This window comes from Phalangium opilio, unplaced genomic scaffold (assembly GCF_054372755.1).
Source record: "Phalangium opilio isolate 3A_F unplaced genomic scaffold, DU_Popi_V2 ptg000009l_1, whole genome shotgun sequence".
NCBI lineage: Eukaryota > Metazoa > Arthropoda > Arachnida > Opiliones > Phalangiidae > Phalangium > Phalangium opilio.
Window position 1 is genome coordinate 920,299 of NW_028324146.1, and position 19,498 is coordinate 939,796.

Consider the following 19,498-nt stretch of genomic DNA (forward strand, 5'->3'; position numbering starts at 1 on the left):
GGGTTGAATTTCATTAGGAAACAGTTTTTGTTTTAAGAAGTAACGTGCGAACTCTTATCGATTAATGAAATTTTTCTAATCGATTAATCGCGTGTTCTTATGGACTAGTTGGACCTATGGGTTGAATTTCATTAGGAAACAGTTTTTGTTTTAAGAAGTAACGTGCGAACTCTTATCGATTAATGAAATTTTTCTAATCGATTAATCGCGTATTCTTATGGACTAGTTGGACCTATGGGTTGAATTTCATTAGGAAACAGGTTTTTGTCCAGTTGTTTTAATAAATTTCGGGTACTTTAATCGATTAATCGCGTATTCTTATGGACTGGTGGGACCTATGGGTTGAATTTCATTAGGAAACAGTTTTTGTTTTAAGAAGTAACGTGCGAACTCTTATCGATTAATGAAATTTTTCTAATCGATTAATCGCGTGTTCTTATGGACTAGTTGGACCTATGGGTTGAATTTCATTAGGAAACAGTTTTTGTTTTAAGAAGTAACGTGCGAACTCTTATCGATTAATGAAATTTTTCTAATCGATTAATCGCGTATTCTTATGGACTAGTTGGACCTATGGGTTGAATTTCATTAGGAAACAGGTTTTTGTCCAGTTGTTTTAATAAATTTCGGGTACTTTAATCGATTAATCGCGTATTCTTATGGACTGGTGGGACCTATGGGTTGAATTTCATTAGGAAACAGTTTTTGTTTTAAGAAGTAACGTGCGAACTCTTATCGATTAATGAAATTTTTCTAATCGATTAATCGCGTGTTCTTATGGACTAGTTGGACCTATGGGTTGAATTTCATTAGGAAACAGTTTTTGTTTTAAGAAGTAACGTGCGAACTCTTATCGATTAATGAAATTTTTCTAATCGATTAATCGCGTGTTCTTATGGACTAGTTGGACCTATGGGTTGAATTTCATTAGGAAACAGGTTTTTGTCCCGTTGTTTTAATAAATTTCGGGTACTTTTATCGATTAATCACGTATTTTTAGTGAACTAATCGGACCAATGGGTTGAATTTCATTAGGAAACAGTTTTTGTTTTAAGAAGTAACTTTCGACTACTCGCAAACTCTTGTCGATTAATGAAATTTCTCTAATCGATTAATTGCGTATTCTTATGGACTAGTTGGACCTATGGGTTTAATTTCATTAGGGAACAGGTTTTTGTCTTGTTGTTTTAATAAGTAACATGCGACTACTCGCGAACTCCTATTGATTAATGAAATTTCTCTAATCGATTAATCGCGTGGCCATTCTTATTTAGTAGTTGGACCTATGGGTTTAATTTCTTTAGGGAACGGGTTTATGTCCCGTTGTTTTAATAAATTACATGCGATTACTCGAGAAGTCGATTAATGAAATTTCTTTAATCGATTAATCGAACCGGCGGGTTGAATTTGAAGAGAAATGAATTTTTTTCGCTGTTAATTTAACTTGGAATATGCAAATATTTGAGAGCCCCAATTGATTAATTTAATTGAGGAATTTATTGAGTTAATTGTCTTTAGGTGATTTTGATATGGTTTTAATTTTTAAATAGATGAAAAATTATTTGGATCTGGATTGGAAATGCTTCAAAGTTATAAATGACAAGATGGCCGATTTGGCAGTTTGGAGTTTCGAGGCAGTTTCAACTGAAGACAAGAAAACGACACTGGTGACTAATTTTTCTGTAATTTTCAACAGGGTTCGTACACGACCTGGAAAACCTGGAAAAGTCAGGGAAATTGGAAATGGGGCTAAAAGGTCGGGGAAAAGTCAGGGAAATTGAAAATGGGCCTAAAAGGTCAGGGAAATTGAAAATGGGCCTAAAAGGTCAGGGAAATTGAAAATGGGCCTAAAAGGTCAGGGAAATTGAAAATGGGCCTAAAAGGTCAGGGAAATTGAAAATGGGTCTAAAAGGTCAGGGAAATTGAAAATGGGTCTAAAAGGTCAGGGAAATTGAAAATGGGTCTAAAAGGTCAGGGAAATTGAAAATGGGTCTAAAAGGTCAGGGAAATTGAAAATGGGTCTAAAAGGTCAGGGAAATTGAAAATGGGCCTAAAAGGTCAGGGAAAAGTCAGGGAAATTGAAAATGGTCCTAAAAGGTTGGGGAAAAGTCATGGAAATTGAAAATGGGCCTAAAAGGTCGCTCGCTCCGGTTATTTATGATTTACTTAATGTTAAATTTAAACGAATTAATTGGCTCATTTTTATAACAATAACAACTCGTGCAGAAATGATTCAAGTGAATTTAGATTGCTTTTCATATATGTTCGCCATGTACGTTATTGAAAATGGTCAGGGAAATTTGTGGAATTTAGTCCAGTAAAACCCCGGAAAAGTCAGGGAATTTCATTCCAAAAATGTTGTACGAACCCTCCAATCGCATATTAATTCATTATTTAAAATTTAATTTAGGATCTGGGAATGCGAACGGAGCTACAACACAACTCGATCGTCATGTCATTGTACTGTCCCTTTTGGATGGTCAATCGGACCGGTTTGAAGCTAACATACAGAGTGAGTTAAAAATACTTAAAACCAGTAATTCCCTTAAATTATAAATAATTTTCGTCCAATTTTTAGACGTAGATTTTAGTTAATTATTATTAAATAGACTCTAAATTAATTTATTTAAACACCCAAGTGCGCATATGACGTTATTCGAGGTCGTGTTGTTTATTTTGCAATGAAAATGACCGTGAAAGAGGATGTTTTAGACATAATGTAAAATATACTTTTGGGTTTCCTTGTTTTCTCCGCAATGTAGCGCAGAGCTTACGTTAATTGTTATTTTGATTCTAAAAATGTAGCTTTAGCTTTAGTTAATAGTAAAATGTAAAGCAATGTTGTAGTATTATCACGGGATGTACCAAAGGCAATTAGAGAGTACGGAAAGTGAGTGTAGACGGCAATTATTGCCTCTGAGACAACGAAATCAAATATTTACCGCAATTCTTAATTGGTATGCTAAGACTGAAAGGTGAAGAACTATAAGTACTGGGAAGGGAGTACTTTTATTTGTTGTTAAATTTAGTTAAATGAAATAAAAGGTACTGGACATAGTCACGTAAGAAATAAAAACGCGCTACCATAGATTTCTTTCCTTAGCGTCGTCTGCTAGAAGCAAAACAGTGTTTTTTTTTGCTTTTCTTTTGACCAGTACTTTGTTTTTCACGCGAGGCTTTCCAACGCTGTTCGCCACTAGCCAGGCGGCGCTAGTATCAACTTGTCTGCAATTTATAGTATAGGGAATTAGCCTTAATGCTGATCAGCGCCACCTATCCATAGTGGCGGCGACTTTGAGAACTAGTGTAATCGGCAAGCCAACCATTCCAGATGTCGCCAAAAATCTGGTGACGTCACTGAAGGGCACTCTCGCCCCGGGGTCTCACCAAAAATTAGCCCCCTTTACTTTATTTAAAGTAGCACGACGCCAAGGCTTAGCGAGTAGCAGCGCTGCTTTAAAAGCTCCAAAAACGCCGTGAAATAAGTGTTTTACCTTTAGGCAAGTGTTGGATATGGTCGAGAAAGAAGTTTGGAGCCCGATTTAGTCCCTATTTCTTATTCTAATTCAAATAATGAGGCTGAAATTAACTTCAATGAGCTTTTTTAAAGCCGCTGGCTAATTTTTGGTCAGACCCCGGGCCGAGAGTGCATCCGTCAGTGACGTCACCAGATTTTGAGCGACATCTGGAGTGGTTGCGTTGCCGATTACAGTAGTTCTCAAAGTCGCCGCCGCTATGGCTAGATGGCGCTGATCAGGAATAAGGCTAATTGCACATTCTATAGAGCGTCCAATGTTTTTCACACGCACATCCTTTATCTATGGTAACAGCCTAACAGGGCCAATTTTTTGGGGGGTACGAATTTGACGGATGGCGTTTTTAAGCGTGTTACATTGACCCCATTCGCTCGGATCGCTCCCCAGACGAGCAAAAGGGAAAATGTTTTTTAGAGGCAGAGAATTTTTGCGCGAGATGCGCTTACTGAAATGTGCTCTTTATTCCTGGTCATGTGATAGAGCTCTGATTCGCCAATAAAAACAACTAGAGAAAAGATGGTGTACGTCTTGAACATAATTTTACTGGAAAAACACTGAAGGAAGATTTTGATAACCAACAGGGTTCATACAAGCCTGCAAAGCAGGGAAATAAATAGTTGACAAAAACCTCAGGGAAATTTAGAATTTTTAGTGAAATTCAGTGAAATTTGCGTCCAACAGGGGCCGAGCAAAATGTTCATGAACATTCCCTCCATAGGAATAGCATTACACCCAAATTTGGAGGCTTATAACTCTGTTTCTATTAGAGATACGGGGATGTCCTTTTGAGTATGCTATAACCCTATTTGTCCTCTTTCCAACAGTACTAAAAACGTAGGGCTACAACAAACAGGGGCCGAGTAATCAAGCAAAATGTTCGTGAACATTCCCTCCATAGTATTAACATTACACCATACTTTGGAGGCTCGTAACTCCTGGTTATATTAGAGATACGGGGATGTCCTTTGAGTACGTTATAACCCTATTTGCCCCCCATCCAACCATACTAAAAACGTGGGGATCGAGTAATTAAGCAAAATGTTCGTGATAGGATTAACATTACACCCAACTTTGGAGGCTCATAACTCTGGTTATATTAGAGATAAGAGGGCGTCCTTTGATTATGTAATGGACCTATTTCCCCCCCCCTCCCTCCTTCGTTAACATTTCCTCCATAGGATACTCCATATACGGGAAATACCTGGAAACCTCAGGGAAATTTGTTTCCCAAAAGTTGGATGAACCCTGACTAAGCTCACTTTCTGTTACTTCTATTTGTCTTTGATCGAACCAATAGCTACTTAAGCGTTAAATGTGCTAAGTATTTTAAGCGAAATTCTCAAAATTTTGGATTTTTTTCTTCGTTTATTTTTTTTAAACTGCCTCAATATCCGCGTTGTATTTTGTGTTTATTAGTAGCTTAGTTGAATTGAATTGAATTGAACTGAGCGTAGCCGCGGCGTATTTATTTCTTTTGTTTGTTTGTTTTTGTTTGTTTGCGTTGGTTGTTAATTTTTTAAAGATTGGTTATTCTTCTTTTTCTCTCTCTCGCTCATGGTGGTTTCTGATTGGATAATCCCGCGACCAATTACACACACGCGCTATACGTGTGTGCGTGTGTCATGTAGAAATCCAAGAAGTTACACAAAATACATGTAGAGTCGCCGGATGGTAAATCGACTATCAAGGTGGTAACCCGTAATCCCATTCGCTGAATCTCTTCTCTCTCTCTCTTATTGGCTGTTAGTTCTGGCCTTGCTCGATAATTAACATCGCGTGAATTTATCCATTTTGATTGGCTGGCTAGGACGGTCTTTGCTTCTTACTACTTAGTTGTTTTTGCCATCTCCATCTAGCCTCTGAGAAGTAGGTCAAAGTTTAGGGTTTTCGTCCCTTCAATCGAACACGTGTTTCGCGTCGCCTAGCGATCAAAAAAGCAAATAAAACAATCACGGGCTGAAATCTTGATTTCTTCAGTCCAGGTCCAGGATAATGGGAGGGGCATGGATAAAGAATGCGCGTGAGGTTGAAATTTGTTTTCACTCTACAGGATAGGCAACTCCCTATTTCGAACGACAGCTTATTCTGTATACACTCTGTTACAACATCGGTTGTCAGCACCCGCAAAACTAGGTCTCTATGTAACGTAGCTTTGTACGTGCTGTCAAGAGACAAAAACTAAAGGATTTGAAATATCCGCGAGTTTTTTTTAGCTTGAGTGCATGGCTTTAGGTTCAAATGCGTGTAGTAGGCTGTAGGCAATTTCACACGTATCTGAAACTAAGGCCTAGAGGTCCGTGCATTCACTCGAGCTAAAAACTCGCGGATATTTTAAATCCTGAAGATGATGAAGTTTTTTGTCTCTTGTCAGCACATACAAAGCTAGGGTACATAGAGCCCTAGCTTTGCGCGTGCTGACAACCAATGTTGTAACAGAGTATATACAGAATAAGCTGTCGTTTGTGAGAGGGAGTTGCCTATCCTGTAGAGTGAAAACAAATTTCAACCTCACGCGCATTCTTTATCCATGAGAGGGGTATGTGAAATCTGAGAGATATAGGCGTGGCAACTGCGGAACGGCTGAGGCTGGGCGGAAAGCCAAAAATGGGAAGGGATAGTCGGACTCAATTGTAATTGCAGCCCTTTTTAACCAATAATAATAACCTATTTAAAAAACCTGAGGCAACTCCCCTTTCTGACGTCAGCACTAAAATTTAACTTAACTCTCAATAGTACATTTTTAAAATGTTTTTATAATAATGACATCATCCTTATTGCCACGTGAACACAAGTGTTCTTGCACTTCCACTTAGTTATATTGTGATTGTAATTTGAGAACTCTTTATTCCCTCTCATAATTTTCTTTGCAAAGACGCGTACGTGTTAGCCAATTTCAACTTTGAAATGGATAAATTCAAGTAGAATGAACGTGCATGGCTTAAAATAATAGCTGTTAACTGTGCGCATGCCTATAGATTCCACGTGTAACTCTACAAAACTTTGTAGGTGACCTACGTCACTTATTTTTAAGATTGATAAGTATTTTGTAGCGATTCGAGATTCGTCGTCGTCGTCGTTTTAAAATAGTATTGTCTAAAGCGCCATTAATATTTTTCAGATGCCCGATTCCACTCGGGGTCTACTCCTTCGCGATTGCACGCTGTGCTGCAATTGCCGAGCAAGCAGCAATCTCGACGAGGTAGGCCCCTCCCTCTCTAACCAATTTGTACACGTACTGTTCTTAGTGCACCGTCTTTTTTTATCAGATGAAATTGTATTAATTGCGCTTTAGTCAAATTTCGAGCTCTCAAACGCTCAGTGAAGCGTAATAGTCGGGATTTCCGTTTGCTTAAGGCCTTAGTAATCTTCTCTGTCATTTCCTATCTCTCATTATCTCTGCTAGCGAGTTAAGATCATTGATATTACCTATCATGGTTGAACATATTGGGCGAACACTTAAACCAAAAGTCCAAGTCCTATTAACTTTTGCTTAAACAGAGTACAACATCGCTGTACTACTTTTGAAATTAGATTCAAAAGTTAGATTAAACGTTATGTCTTACTCGGTACGTGTCACGGGCCTGACATTTATCATACCGATTATCAGTAGGAGAAAAACAATTTAATTGACCCAGCCTTCCTATGGGTCAATAGGTGATTATATAAAGTATTTGGTTATGCTGAACTTGTTGAAAAATGAGAAGTCTTCATCACGTCATGACGCTACTTTCGGATTTCCAGGCATGCGCTTCGTGATTTTTTACGTGACGTGAGTCTCGTGATTTATTGCTAAGCCTTGGATAAAGAAATTAAATGCGTGTGAGGAAATTTGTTTTCAAGCTATCGTAAAACATGAAAACAAATTTCCTCCCGCTCATTCTTTATCTTACGATTTTGAACACGAGCGTCATTTCTCCAAAGTCCAAACTAGAAACGTCACTCGTGACGACTTGTTATATTTTTCAATAAGCTCCTCCTACTTTATATATTTAACTATTTGTTGATAGACTATCTCGCTTCGATAAAACGGAGATATGTCATAGACCATTCCATTAAATTTTTGTCGAGAAACCAACGCACGGGGGAAGGGCCGCCATATTAGGCTAGTTGCCTGGCGCCAACCTAGAGGCGACGCGAGATGGAGCTAGCGTTCGCAACACTAACACTGCTACTCGCGGTGCTTCTTGGCGCTAGGGAACTAGGCTAATATGGTGGCCCAGCCCCTTGCTGATTGCTTATCCTATGGCATTACAGGAATGGTCAAAAATGGATTTATGTAAGAAGAACGTTGAACGTAGGAAATTCCCTACTACTACTCGACTACTTTGTACGTTTTGATGGGAGTGGCTTATAATTTCAAAACTCGCGTTCGCCATCTATCGGCCTTATTGTGGGCTTTAAATGCAGATACTGCATAATTAAAGTAAATAATAATAACTTAAAATTGTATTATAATAATAATTTTAGTACAAAAAAAGAAAAACTAGAAGCTTAAAGAAAATATTTAAAGAAACATCAATTATTTATATTCTTAACTTTAAAACTTAATTTCACTAAATCGGGAGTTATATCGCATTGTTGTCCACTTTGCTTTTTTACCACTGGCGCAATTTCGGAACAAAATATTTAACCACGAAAATAGAGATAAGAATGACATTTTCGACCACTAGAAGTCGCTATACAAAATTAATGGGTGGAGTCAAAATATAAGCAGACGAAGTTTCTCAATAAAGTATGCGAGGAAGGTACCTGATTCTAAGCTCTGATCCGACGTTCTTAGTACATAAATCCGTTTTTGGAATGGTCTATTGCCTAGCAAACAATCATATTTTCCTTAGTGGGAGGAGGGAATACTAGTTCCATCTCTTGTCCATTACCAATTGAAATAAACCAGCGTTGTGAGCAATATGAGAAATCCTGTAGTTTATCTTCAAGAATTATTCATTTATAATTTTGTTCATGTTTCACGTTAAAAATCAACATTAAGTTGGCGCCATACAATCGGTGTCCATGGACAGATTATTTGCAGATAGCCTCATGACCAGGGATTTCCGATAATACGCTGCCAAGAAGCGATATCTACTTTATTAGGGAGAAGGTATAAATTTGCCATATTTCTAGCTTTATCCCCTGTCCAAAAGACGTAGGTCCGGAGTTAATCCCCGCCTCAAATTACAACCAGCATCTCATTGGTTCTTGAAAACTCACGTCAGTATGGCGACACGAATGACGAAAATTACTTGTATTTTCCGACTGAGGAGAGCCGAAATAGCCCGGTGGCCTCCTTTTACCCCCCCCCCCCCGTTGTATTTTGAAAGTGGGGCTGGGACTATGGCGCGCGAGTACTTAAGCATCTTAAAACTTCTCAATAGTAAACTAGATATCGCTTCTTGAGAGGACAGTCTAGAGCTATAAAGTGCAGCGAATATCAAAAGTCTTTAAAGTGTTCCCTTTTTGCGTCAAGACATCTGATATCCCGCGGGCTTTCGTGATTCGTCAGCGCAGGTCGCTGGTAACACTGTGAGTGAAGCTTGGAGTGAAGCAATGTGCCATAATTACTTACACCAACTACCCTACCTAAAGCGTGGGCTACGGACATTTATTAATTAACTAAGAACCTCTGCACCTTAAAATTACCTTCACGCATTAATTTTGAAAAACATCCAGAAATCGATTAATAATCGATTAATTCATTGGTGTTTTTTTTTTTTCTTAACAAGGAATTAAAATCCTAACAGAGTGTTGTGTGAATTTGTTTAATCCGTGCTTAAATATTATAATTATTAATTATTGGTTTATTTCTCGGCCCACCCCTTTTTTGTGTCTAGAGTGACGCTGACAACTTTATCATCCATCCTCCTGAAAACCACGCCCCAGTTCTCTTCTCGTTTAGGGCTAAGTCCTTCTTCGCTAAGAAAAAGGTGAGTCTAATTTAAAGCTATGGTCAAGTCGTTCTTACCATGGATAAAGAATGCGCCTGAGGATCTTCAGGATTTAAAATATCCGCGAGTTTTTTTTTTTTAGCTCCAGTGCACGGACCTTTCTAGGCCTTAGTTTCAAATACTTGTGAAATTGCCTAGTACAGCCTACTACACGTATTTGAAACTAAGGCCTAGAGGTCCGTGCACTCAATCAAGCTTTAAAAACGCGGATATTTTAAATCCTGAAGATAATGAAGTTCTTCGTCTCTTGTCAGCACGCACAAGGCTAAGTTGCATAGAGACCTAGCTTTGCGCGTGCTGACAACCGATGTTGTAACAGAGTATATACAGAATATGCTGTCGTCGGACGCGTATTCTTTATCCATGTTCCTACTTTTAAGAAAATGGTCACACGTTTTGATATCTATCGTAATTCATTTTAGGCGTCAGTGAAGATTGAAGAGTCAGAATGGTCAGATAAGTTTGCCTTGGACGTAGTTGGAAGTTCCGGCAACGTCGTCACCAAGTCCAAAGATGGGAAACCATATGGAGTATGTATTTAAACTTAATCAAAAGTTCAATTAGAGTTGCGACGGGTCAGGGAATACTGAGGGACTTTTAAGAATTTAAGCAAAGTCAGGAAATTTATCAAAGTTGCTAAAATATCTGCGGTTCGACCACCCAGCCGGGTCACTTTTTAATCGACATTTTTTTACATTAAATACTCATAGAATGCGATTTGATTAAAGTGATTTACCAGAGCATCCGAGATATGTAGGCCCGTGCCTATCGCGAAGCGAGAATATTTTTTCAACTAATTTAGTTCGCAGTGTTTTCTCGCTTGGGGGCGCTTTTAGTATCGTAAAATAAAAATAACTTCAGCCTCGTGACCCCGTCGACTGCTACAATATTAGAGCGGTGAAGCCGAGGTCGCGGATAGTAAGAAAATGTTTTAGAAAATTTCCGAAGACCTTTATTAAACAATCATGCCAAAGAAGTAAAGGATAAAAAAGCTTAGGTTAAAAAATGAAAGGTTACGAAGGAGTAAAAAATTCCTCTTATCGTTGCCTACGGAATAAGAATTAAGGCCAGTTCTCCGTAGGGTTTTCAGACTGTATTTCTGGCATTTTAGTTCGCATTTAATATCCGCTAGGTGCGCTCTTAGCTATCCCTTCGGTGACGCGACGCTACGATTTGAAATTGTTTCCCGCCGAGCCGTCGCGCTAAGGCAGACTGACTTGAAGCAACACGCCCGAAGCTGAAGGGGTGGATTTCTTTCCTCTTCTTTTACCCGTTTTGACTGCTTTCCCCAACATATCTGTGTTAACTATAAAGAGACGAATAGAATGCAAAACCTCTCTGGTAAAACCGTTTTAAAAAAGGTGGGGGGGGGGGCGGTTCGTTTCCTAGAAAGCTAGCTGCTATTCGGCTTCTGTTCTCGGCTTTTGTTCTCGCGCTGTGTACGATTGTCGATTCACTAGTAAAAATTATTATATTTAAATTTCGTGTATTTTAAAATCAGAATACATCTACATGTCTGTAATATAGTTCTGCAAGATAAAATCTAAAAAAGGTATGTTACGTCAAACCTTTTCGGGTATATACTTACTACAATATCGGTTTAAAGTTTCGTAAATTTACTTAAGATAGGATAAGGTTCTAGCTACATATGTACAAGTTATATTACCCTATTTTGCTGTCCCCCTGAAATGTTCTCGCGTTAACGTTGAGCTACCAAAGCTACTACTTGAAAAATTTCTGAGACCGTTATTGTATAATGACGCGAGAGACACTTCTGACCTGCGGGAAATCCAGAAAAAATTAAATTCCAAGCCTTTATCGAGAAAAGTTTTGAAAGTTTAAAACTAATTATTCTTATAATTTCATTAAAATTTCTACCTCTAAAGTTCATTCATCTTCTTACTGTAATTTAAATTACTCGCAATAAGAACAATAATAAAATTCTTAAAACCTCAATGAGCCGAAGCAAATTTAATTTTACGAATGACCCCTTTAAAGAAGGATAGCAAAGAGCGCCGTCACGCGAGAAAAGAAGTCCCCCACCTTCAGCCAAGCTTGAACTGGCCTTAATTCTTATTCCGTAGGCAACGCTCTTATGGTATAATAAAACTTTGAATTTAACAACAATGTTAAAATCTGATAATTAATTGTGTTGTCAACACAATCTAAACAAAAGATTCAATTAAAAGTAAATATATTCTAAAAAATTACGTTAATTTAAGGGTGAAACCTTTCTCTTTCATATAAGTTTTATAATTGGCCCCTAAAATATCAACGACAATTAATGGAAGACCTCTTCGCAACTGTATTAAAAGCGCCATCTAGTACACATATTGGGTGAAAATATTTGCTCTATAAAACTGGATATTTCCCCACATAAAAATCGACACGCACGGGCCTAGATCATATAGAAGGCTCCGGATTTACTTATGTCACTCCTTATAATTAGAAAAATAACAATTAGGCCTTAAAACGTCAGGGAAAATCGTAGAAAATGTCAGGGAAACACGGGAAAAGGCAGGGAATTTGAATCTGAAAATTACTTGGCAACCCTAAAGTGTATATTTAGGGCTCTCGGTGTCGTCTACTGTAGATGGCGTTTAAAGAATGCCAAACCCGTTTTTAACATTGTAAAGTCAGTAGCGACTATTAATTAGTTACCTCGCGTTGAACTTGGTGTCAGGCTAAAGGTTCTGATATTAATTCCAATCAATTAACTTCAGGTAACTTTCATTTTAGGTTGGTGTTCAGATAAAGTTGAGCAGCTTTGGATTAACAAAACTTGTGATATTTACTCCTTTCTACATTCTAGTCAATAATACTTCCGTAAGTATTTAGTTAGCTTCAGTTAGAGATGTTCCCATTCATGGATTAACTAACGCTACTTAATCCATGTCCCTTTCGTTCGAGGAATTAAAAACATTCGGGATTTTAATTTTCCATTTTAGAAAGCGTTGCAGTGTCAAGAAGTGTGCGAACAGAGCCGTTGGATCACCGTTCAGTCTCAAGATGTAAGTTTCAAGTTATCAGGTACCTTTTCATAGCGTCACCAAGGTTTAATTGTGTTAAGGTCTAGGCCTACATTTATTTACGCTTAAATATCGAACAAGTGCCGGCACTCCTTGCTGTTGGCCATTTTCTATTTATATTCAATTCGAGATTTCATCAGAATTTCAATTAAGTGTTACATAAAGATTTGGTGGGTTTTATTGGAGTGACGCGATAGCTTGTAGATATTACAGGGTTCATGCGAACAGGGAAAGCCTGGAAATATCAGGGAAATTAGTGTAGAGGGATAAAATCAGGGAAATATCAGGGAAAATGAAAATTACTTCGAAAAATCAGGGAAATATCAGGGAAAATGAAAATTACTTCGAAAAATCAGGGAAATATCAGGGAAAATGAAAATTACTTCGAAAAATCAGGGAAAATGAAAATTACTTCGAAAATATCAGGGAAAATTACTACGAAAAATCAGGAAAATATCAGGGAAAATTACTACGAAAAATCAGGAAAATATCAGGGAAAATTACTTCGAAAAAGCAGGGAAAATGAAAATTACTTCGAAAAATGAGGGGAAATATCAGGGGAAATTAAAATTACTTCGAAAAATGAGGGGAAATATCAGGGAAAATAAAAATTACTTCGAAAAATGAGGGGAAATTAAAATTGCTTCAAAAAATCAGGGAAATATCAGGGAAAATGAAAATTGCTTCAAAAAATCAGGGAAATATCAGGGAAAATGAAAATTGCTTCTAAAAATCAGGGAAATATCGGGGAAAATGAAAATTGCTTCTAAAAATCAGGGAAATATCGGGGAAAATTAAAATTCGAAATATCAGGGAAATTGAATTTTTTTCTCAAAAAGTCCGGTCAGCCCATAGGGATGCATTTTTTTATTACTTTTCATGCGGACATTATTCCATGAAGAGGAGTTTTTAAATTTCTGGGCGCCAATTATTAAGATGGCGGTGGATTGGGGGAAATCTTTCTTAGTACGCGCCTACTACTTATGAGTTATGTTCCTGCAAATTTTCAGCCTTCTTGGGCAAGCGGTTTGGGCTGGGCGTTGATTATCAGTCAGTCAGTCCTTTCATTTATATAGATATAGATTGTGATCGCTTTATATAACCTAAATTTCCAAAAACTCTTAAAGAGGCATACGCTAGAATTCAAACCTCAACCATAGCTATGATTAAGATGATTTTAGAAATAACGTTTCTTAAAACGATTTAACTATATTTAAGGTAAAGTACTGCCGATTAAAATAATTAATATCAATTATATTTATTCAATTATTTAAGAAAAACCTCGGGGTTTCCCAACTTGTTTTTACTTGCTTTCTTGTTTTCCGGCTGCAGTGTTCGCCTTTCTGGCCGATCGAAAAGAAATCTCTAATGCGAGCTCGTTACGAAGACAGCACGGAAACACTGCCTTTCAGTTTCAAAGAAGAGCACGAAACCCTGTTGCGTTTAAAAGACAGAAATTACTGCGGCATCAATGTGGAAGTGACAGTGTCCGATGCCTCCATCATTATCAACTTCACGGATTTCCTTGAAGCGAGTGCTGCCAAAATTGTCAATCATACTCCTTCCGTTCTCAAATATGGACAAAAGTAAGTGATTAAGTTAATTTTTTCATGCTTAAAGGGAAATTAATCAAATGACAGACAACCGTTTTAATCGATTAATCGATTAACAAATCAGCAAAAAGCTTCTGTCAATTATAGAGAAATTATAATTGGAAGTTTTAAAAAGTTGATTCGTACTAAGCCTAATTCTTAGGTCATTTTGGGTAAATTAAGAATGTTTTCTAACAAGGCTGCCAGTCAGGGAACACCTGGAAAGGTCAGGAAATTGAAAAAGCATTAACCAAGTCAGGGATTCTGATATTAATAAGGAATATTTCTTGGGTTTATTAAAAAATGCAACGTTAAAATGTTATTTTCTCCTTTTAATCGGTTAAAATGTTATTTTCTCCTTTTAATCGGTTAAAATGTTATTTTCTCCTTTTAATCGGTTAAAATGTTATTTTCTCCTTTTAATCGGTTAAAATGTTATTTTCTCCTTTTAATCGGTTAAAATGTTATTTTCTCCTTTTAATCGGTTAAAATGTTATTTTCTCCTTTTAATCGGTTAAAATATTATTATTTTCTCGTTTTAATCGGTTAAAATGTTATTTTCTCCTTTTAATCGGTTAAAATGTTATTTTCTCCTTTTAATCGGTTAAAATGTTATTTTCTCCTTTTAATCGGTTAAAATGTTATTTTCTCCTTTTAATCGGTTAAAATATTATTATTTTCTCGTTTTAATCGGTTAAAATGTTATTATTTTCTCCTTTTAATCGTTTTAATCGGTTAAAATGTTATTATTTTCTCCTTTTAATCGATTAATCGATTAAAATATTATTATTTTCGTTTTAATCGATTAAAAAATGTTATTTTCTCCTTTTAATCGGTTAAAATATTATTTTCGTTTTAATCGATTAAAAAAATGTTATTTTCTCCTTTTAATCGGTTAAAATATTATTATTTTCGTTTTAATCGATTAAAATATTATTATTTTCTCGTTTAAATCGGTTAAAATATTATTTTCTCGTTGAAATCGGTTAAAATATTATTATTTTCTCGTTTAAATCGGTTAAAATATTATTATTTTCTCGTTTAAATCGGTTAAAATATTATTATTTTCTCGTTTAAATCGGTTAAAATATTATTTTCTCGTTGAAATCGGTTAAAATATTATTATTTTCTCGTTTAAATCGGTTAAAATATTATTATTTTCTCGTTTAAATCGGTTAAAATATTATTATTTTCTCGTTTAAATCGGTTAAAATATTATTATTTTCTCGTTTAAATCGGTTAAAATATTATTATTTTCTCGTTTAAATCGGTTAAAATGTTATTATTTTCTCCTTTTAATCGATTAATCGATTAAAATATTATTATTTTAGTTTTAATCGGTTAAAAAATGTTGTTTTCTCATTTTAATCGATTAAGAATGGTTTTCTACCTATTAAGTTGTAATTTAACCATGGTGGATGTTGGGTTTCAGGAGTGTGGAGGGAGAATTAAATTCATTGGCTCCTGGTCACCTGGTTCTTTACGCCTGGCAAGATCCTTGCGCTGAACGGGAGTTGCTCTGGAATTGCGGTGGCAAGAATAATGAGTCTCATTCCTTAGCCAAGGTTAGTCTTATTTAGTGAAATTTCAAGTAACTTAAGTAAGGCTAGAATAGGCTGATGAAAATTAATTTCAGGATGGAATTGGAGAAGTTTTGAACGAAAGTGGAACTAAGTTATATTGGGTTAGCTTCTTAGATGGAATGCAGAGGGTGCTGTTCGTCACTGATGACGTACTACTAGCCACTAATGCCCGGGTAAGTCAAAGAGAACTGTCCTACTCGTTAGTAGTATAACCCCTTATTTCGTGCCACCATACTTGAAGGGCGTCGAGGTCATAAAAGTTCAAGTTTATTAAAAAAACATTTAAAATTCAAAGTAGACGTAGTGTTTCTGGATGACGTAATGAAAGGCGAAAGCTGCTGTGTAGCTGTCAGCACCGATGAGATAGAATATATGTATTAAACCTTGAGTTATAAATCAAATGGGCTTACCGCGAGACACATTGTTTTTATCAAAACATGACAGCGCCATCTGTGACCCTCTAGCGGAACTAATTACAGCTTTATTCGCTTAATTGCAATGAGAAACATCGTTATGATTTTTATTTCATCCATTTATCAGATTAAAAAGGACTAGAGTTTTTATTATTTAACTCGCGTATTTTATTTAACACGTTTAAAAAATCTCCTTGACGCAGATTATAGCAGCAGACGGTAATAAAAAGGTTCTTCGAGTGATTTATAGGTGGCGCCACCCGTATTTGATAAAGATTCATGCTCGACAAAAAGTGTATGTCGAAACGTCCGTCGACTCCACGTTCTGATCGACTCTAGGTTTAATACATAGATTCTGTCTCATTGATCAGCTCCACCTAGTGAGAAAACTGCGCGAGATTCACGCGTGCGCTGATTTATCGCAAGTTAACGGTCGGTTTTCTCACTAGGTGGCGCTTACAGCTACTCAGCAACTTTCGCCTTTCAATACGACATCCGGAAACACTCCTCTACGTCTACCTCGAAGTTTAAATTTTCTTTAAATAAACTTGAACTTCTATGACCTTGACGCTCTACACCTACGAGGGTTCGAAATGAGGGGGTATACTACTGACGTTGCCATGTTGGTTATGTTCTAACTCGGCTCATTTAACTTGAAGTCTGGCGAGCTGGAGCGAGTTCAGCAAGAAATAATTTTGTCGTTGGACGGTTTTGGTCTGTCACTAATCAACAATCAGATCAACAAGGAAATTCTGTATTTCTGTATAGCCAGGTATTGAAGTCGGAATAAGGTTTAAAAAGTAAGGACTGACTGACCAGTTATGTTTCTCTGGTATAGCACGGGTGTTGTTTGGGAAGGTCGCAAACACAACCATAATCGTTTCAAAGCGTTGAGTCTGAAAGACAACCTGCTGATTGAGAACGCCTACTTGAGCTACAATAGGGACATCGAGGCCAAAAAGACGCTGAGGCACAGAGTCATTCTCGAGAAGAGACTCGAAGTAAGTAACGCGAGATTGCGGGACAGATTTCATCGTAGAGATTGTGAATAAAGTCGCGTTTGAATAGTTTCATGTATTGCAGGGCCCCCATATGTCCTATAAAATCCTATAATTTTGACTAAAATCGCCAAAAATCCTATAAAAGCCTATAACCTTGAAATTAAGCAACCCTTCGGTTAAACCCATAGATATATATACGGGTCTAGATACACTTCCCCTCTGTTAGGCCCTTTAAAAAATGCGGAGGTGAGAACTAGCAGTCGACGCTTTACGGCGGGGGAATTAGATCCAAACGCCATCTATTGAGAGTTTCAAGAAACAAAAAAACGAAAAATTCGAATATGGAAAGCGCGGGAAATTCAAATTAGGCTTAACTTTTCAAATAGCTTTACGTATTTCTGATCTCCTTTATACGTGTAATTATGTTCTTAAGTGAAATAAATAGTTTTTATGTAAAAGAAGTAGTGTTTTTAATGAAATGTTAGTGAAATAAGGCATTAAAGATGGTTAACAGTTGTTCTTATTTACAAAATGATTTGCTTACGAACAGAATAAGAGGACCTCCCCTTCAGATTAGGAAATAGTTTTACTTTGAACAAACATTCGCTTAAATCTCTTTAAATATCAGCTGTTATTGCAAAGCATCAGCACGCCCGCTGGCAAAAGTTATTTGTCGAATTTTTTAGCTTTCAAAATTCAGCGATAGATGGCGCACTAGGTATCTTCCCCCGGGAAAATCGCGTCGACTGCTAGCTGTCATCTCCGTATTTTCCCCGATTCAGTAGGGTATCTAGACCCGTATATATATCTATGGTTAAACCAGGACTCGGGTCTAAAAATTATCATAAAATGAGGATGATTTCCCTAGTATTGTACCTTAACTAGTTAAAAATAGCTCTGTATATCCCCGTATCTCTACTAGAACCAGAGTTATGAGCCTCCAAAGTTGGGTGTATTGCTATTCCTATGGAGGGTATGTTCACGAACATTTTGCTTAATTACTCGGTCCCTGTTTGCAGTACTGGTTCTTTAAAATAATGAAAATTAATATTTTAGTTTCCTATAAAATCCTATAATCCTAGAAAACCGTCCTATAAAATCCTATAATTCTAGAAAACCGTCATATAAAATCCTATAGTTTCATGAAAAAAATCCTATAAATATTTTAGAAATTCTGCTGGGGGCCCTGGTATTGCCGCCACATATTAATGTATCTTTGCTGTATATTTCGATTAGATTGATTTTGTGGACTTTACTATGATTCGTCCCCACAAGAGGGTGCTGCGGCGATCTTTCCAAACTGGGCTATGGTGTTCTTACAAAACTTCACCTCATCAAATGCAGCTACACGCCAAAATAAATAGACTGCAGGTAGGTTCCTTCGTTCTATTTAAGAATGAAATTGAAACTTCCGAAACTGTCACTTGTCAATACTACGTCACACTCACCTCCCACTCAATGCTAGAGAAGATTACAAAATGGTAGTCGGAATAGAAACCCTGATAAAGTGCCTTTAAGATAATAAACAGGGGTGTGCGGGTACCCGTCTTCGGACCCGACCCGATACCCGAAGTTTATTTATTTGACTCGAGTGACAAGAATTTTCCATTGAGCGTGTACAGTTATTAATCCGTGAAATTTTCTATACTGTGAATTTTAACGTATTGTTTAATCAGTTGAAATACAACAGTTTAGCTCGTTGGTTCGATTATACTCTTAATCGATTAATATATCACCAAAGTTTCAAGTTTATTTATTCGACTCAAGTGATAATAATTTTTTGTTGGAACGTGTACAATTATTAATACTTTGAACTTTTTGTACTATCAGATTGACAACCAGCTTCCAGATTGCATTTTCCCCGTCATCTTAGCTCCCGTTCCTCTCTCCAAATCTATGGCTGCCGAAAGCAGTGAGTACACGTTCATATTCAATGCGCTAATCATTATTTCCAATGCCGATGACAAGGCTTAGCGAGTTAAGTGTTTATTGAAACAGGAATCGAATCAATCTTTCGCAAATAAACTGGGTTGCCAGTTTTAAAAGTTAGGGATCTTGAAAAACAAAGTTGGTTTAAGGAAAACGTAGTTAAGTCAATTAACTTTGAAATGAAAAATATATGGCAACCCTGTGAATTTAACGCCATCCTCGCTAAGCCTTGGCGAATGACGATGCCTCAAATACGTAGCGCTATAGTTTTTGCGTCCGTCTTGATCGCGTTCTAGTGCCAAAGCCTTTCGTAGAATTGAGTCTTGTGCAAAGGATACCGGAACAGAGCACCGAGATCCAATATCAGTAGGTTTCACCATGAATAAAGAATGCGCGTGAGGAAATTAGTTTTCACGCTACAGGATCGGCAACTCCCTATCTCGAACGACAGTTTATTCTGTATATACTCTGTT

General features: G+C 36.9%; 1 protein-coding gene across 4 annotated transcripts in view; it reads left to right on the forward strand.

Annotated features, from left to right (window-relative positions):
* The window catches only part of Vps13 (vacuolar protein sorting 13C), an 84,799-nt gene that overhangs the window by 50,191 nt on the left and 15,110 nt on the right, over positions 1-19,498 (forward strand). For 3 of the 4 annotated variants that reach the window (XM_089845125.1, XM_089845126.1, XM_089845127.1), the window contains exons 41-55: positions 1,551-1,667; positions 2,411-2,512; positions 6,655-6,735; positions 9,365-9,457; positions 9,901-10,008; positions 12,218-12,304; positions 12,427-12,489; positions 13,840-14,093; positions 15,532-15,664; positions 15,736-15,855; positions 16,755-16,867; positions 16,934-17,096; positions 18,333-18,467; positions 18,927-19,008; positions 19,322-19,391. In XM_089845125.1, the coding sequence (XP_089701251.1) occupies positions 1,551-1,667; positions 2,411-2,512; positions 6,655-6,735; positions 9,365-9,457; positions 9,901-10,008; positions 12,218-12,304; positions 12,427-12,489; positions 13,840-14,093; positions 15,532-15,664; positions 15,736-15,855; positions 16,755-16,867; positions 16,934-17,096; positions 18,333-18,467; positions 18,927-19,008; positions 19,322-19,391 (1,721 nt within the window). The remainder of the gene's footprint in view (positions 1-1,550; positions 1,668-2,410; positions 2,513-6,654; positions 6,736-9,364; positions 9,458-9,900; positions 10,009-12,217; positions 12,305-12,426; positions 12,490-13,839; positions 14,094-15,531; positions 15,665-15,735; positions 15,856-16,754; positions 16,868-16,933; positions 17,097-18,332; positions 18,468-18,926; positions 19,009-19,321; positions 19,392-19,498) is intronic. The other variant, XM_089845128.1, reaches the window with a different exon arrangement.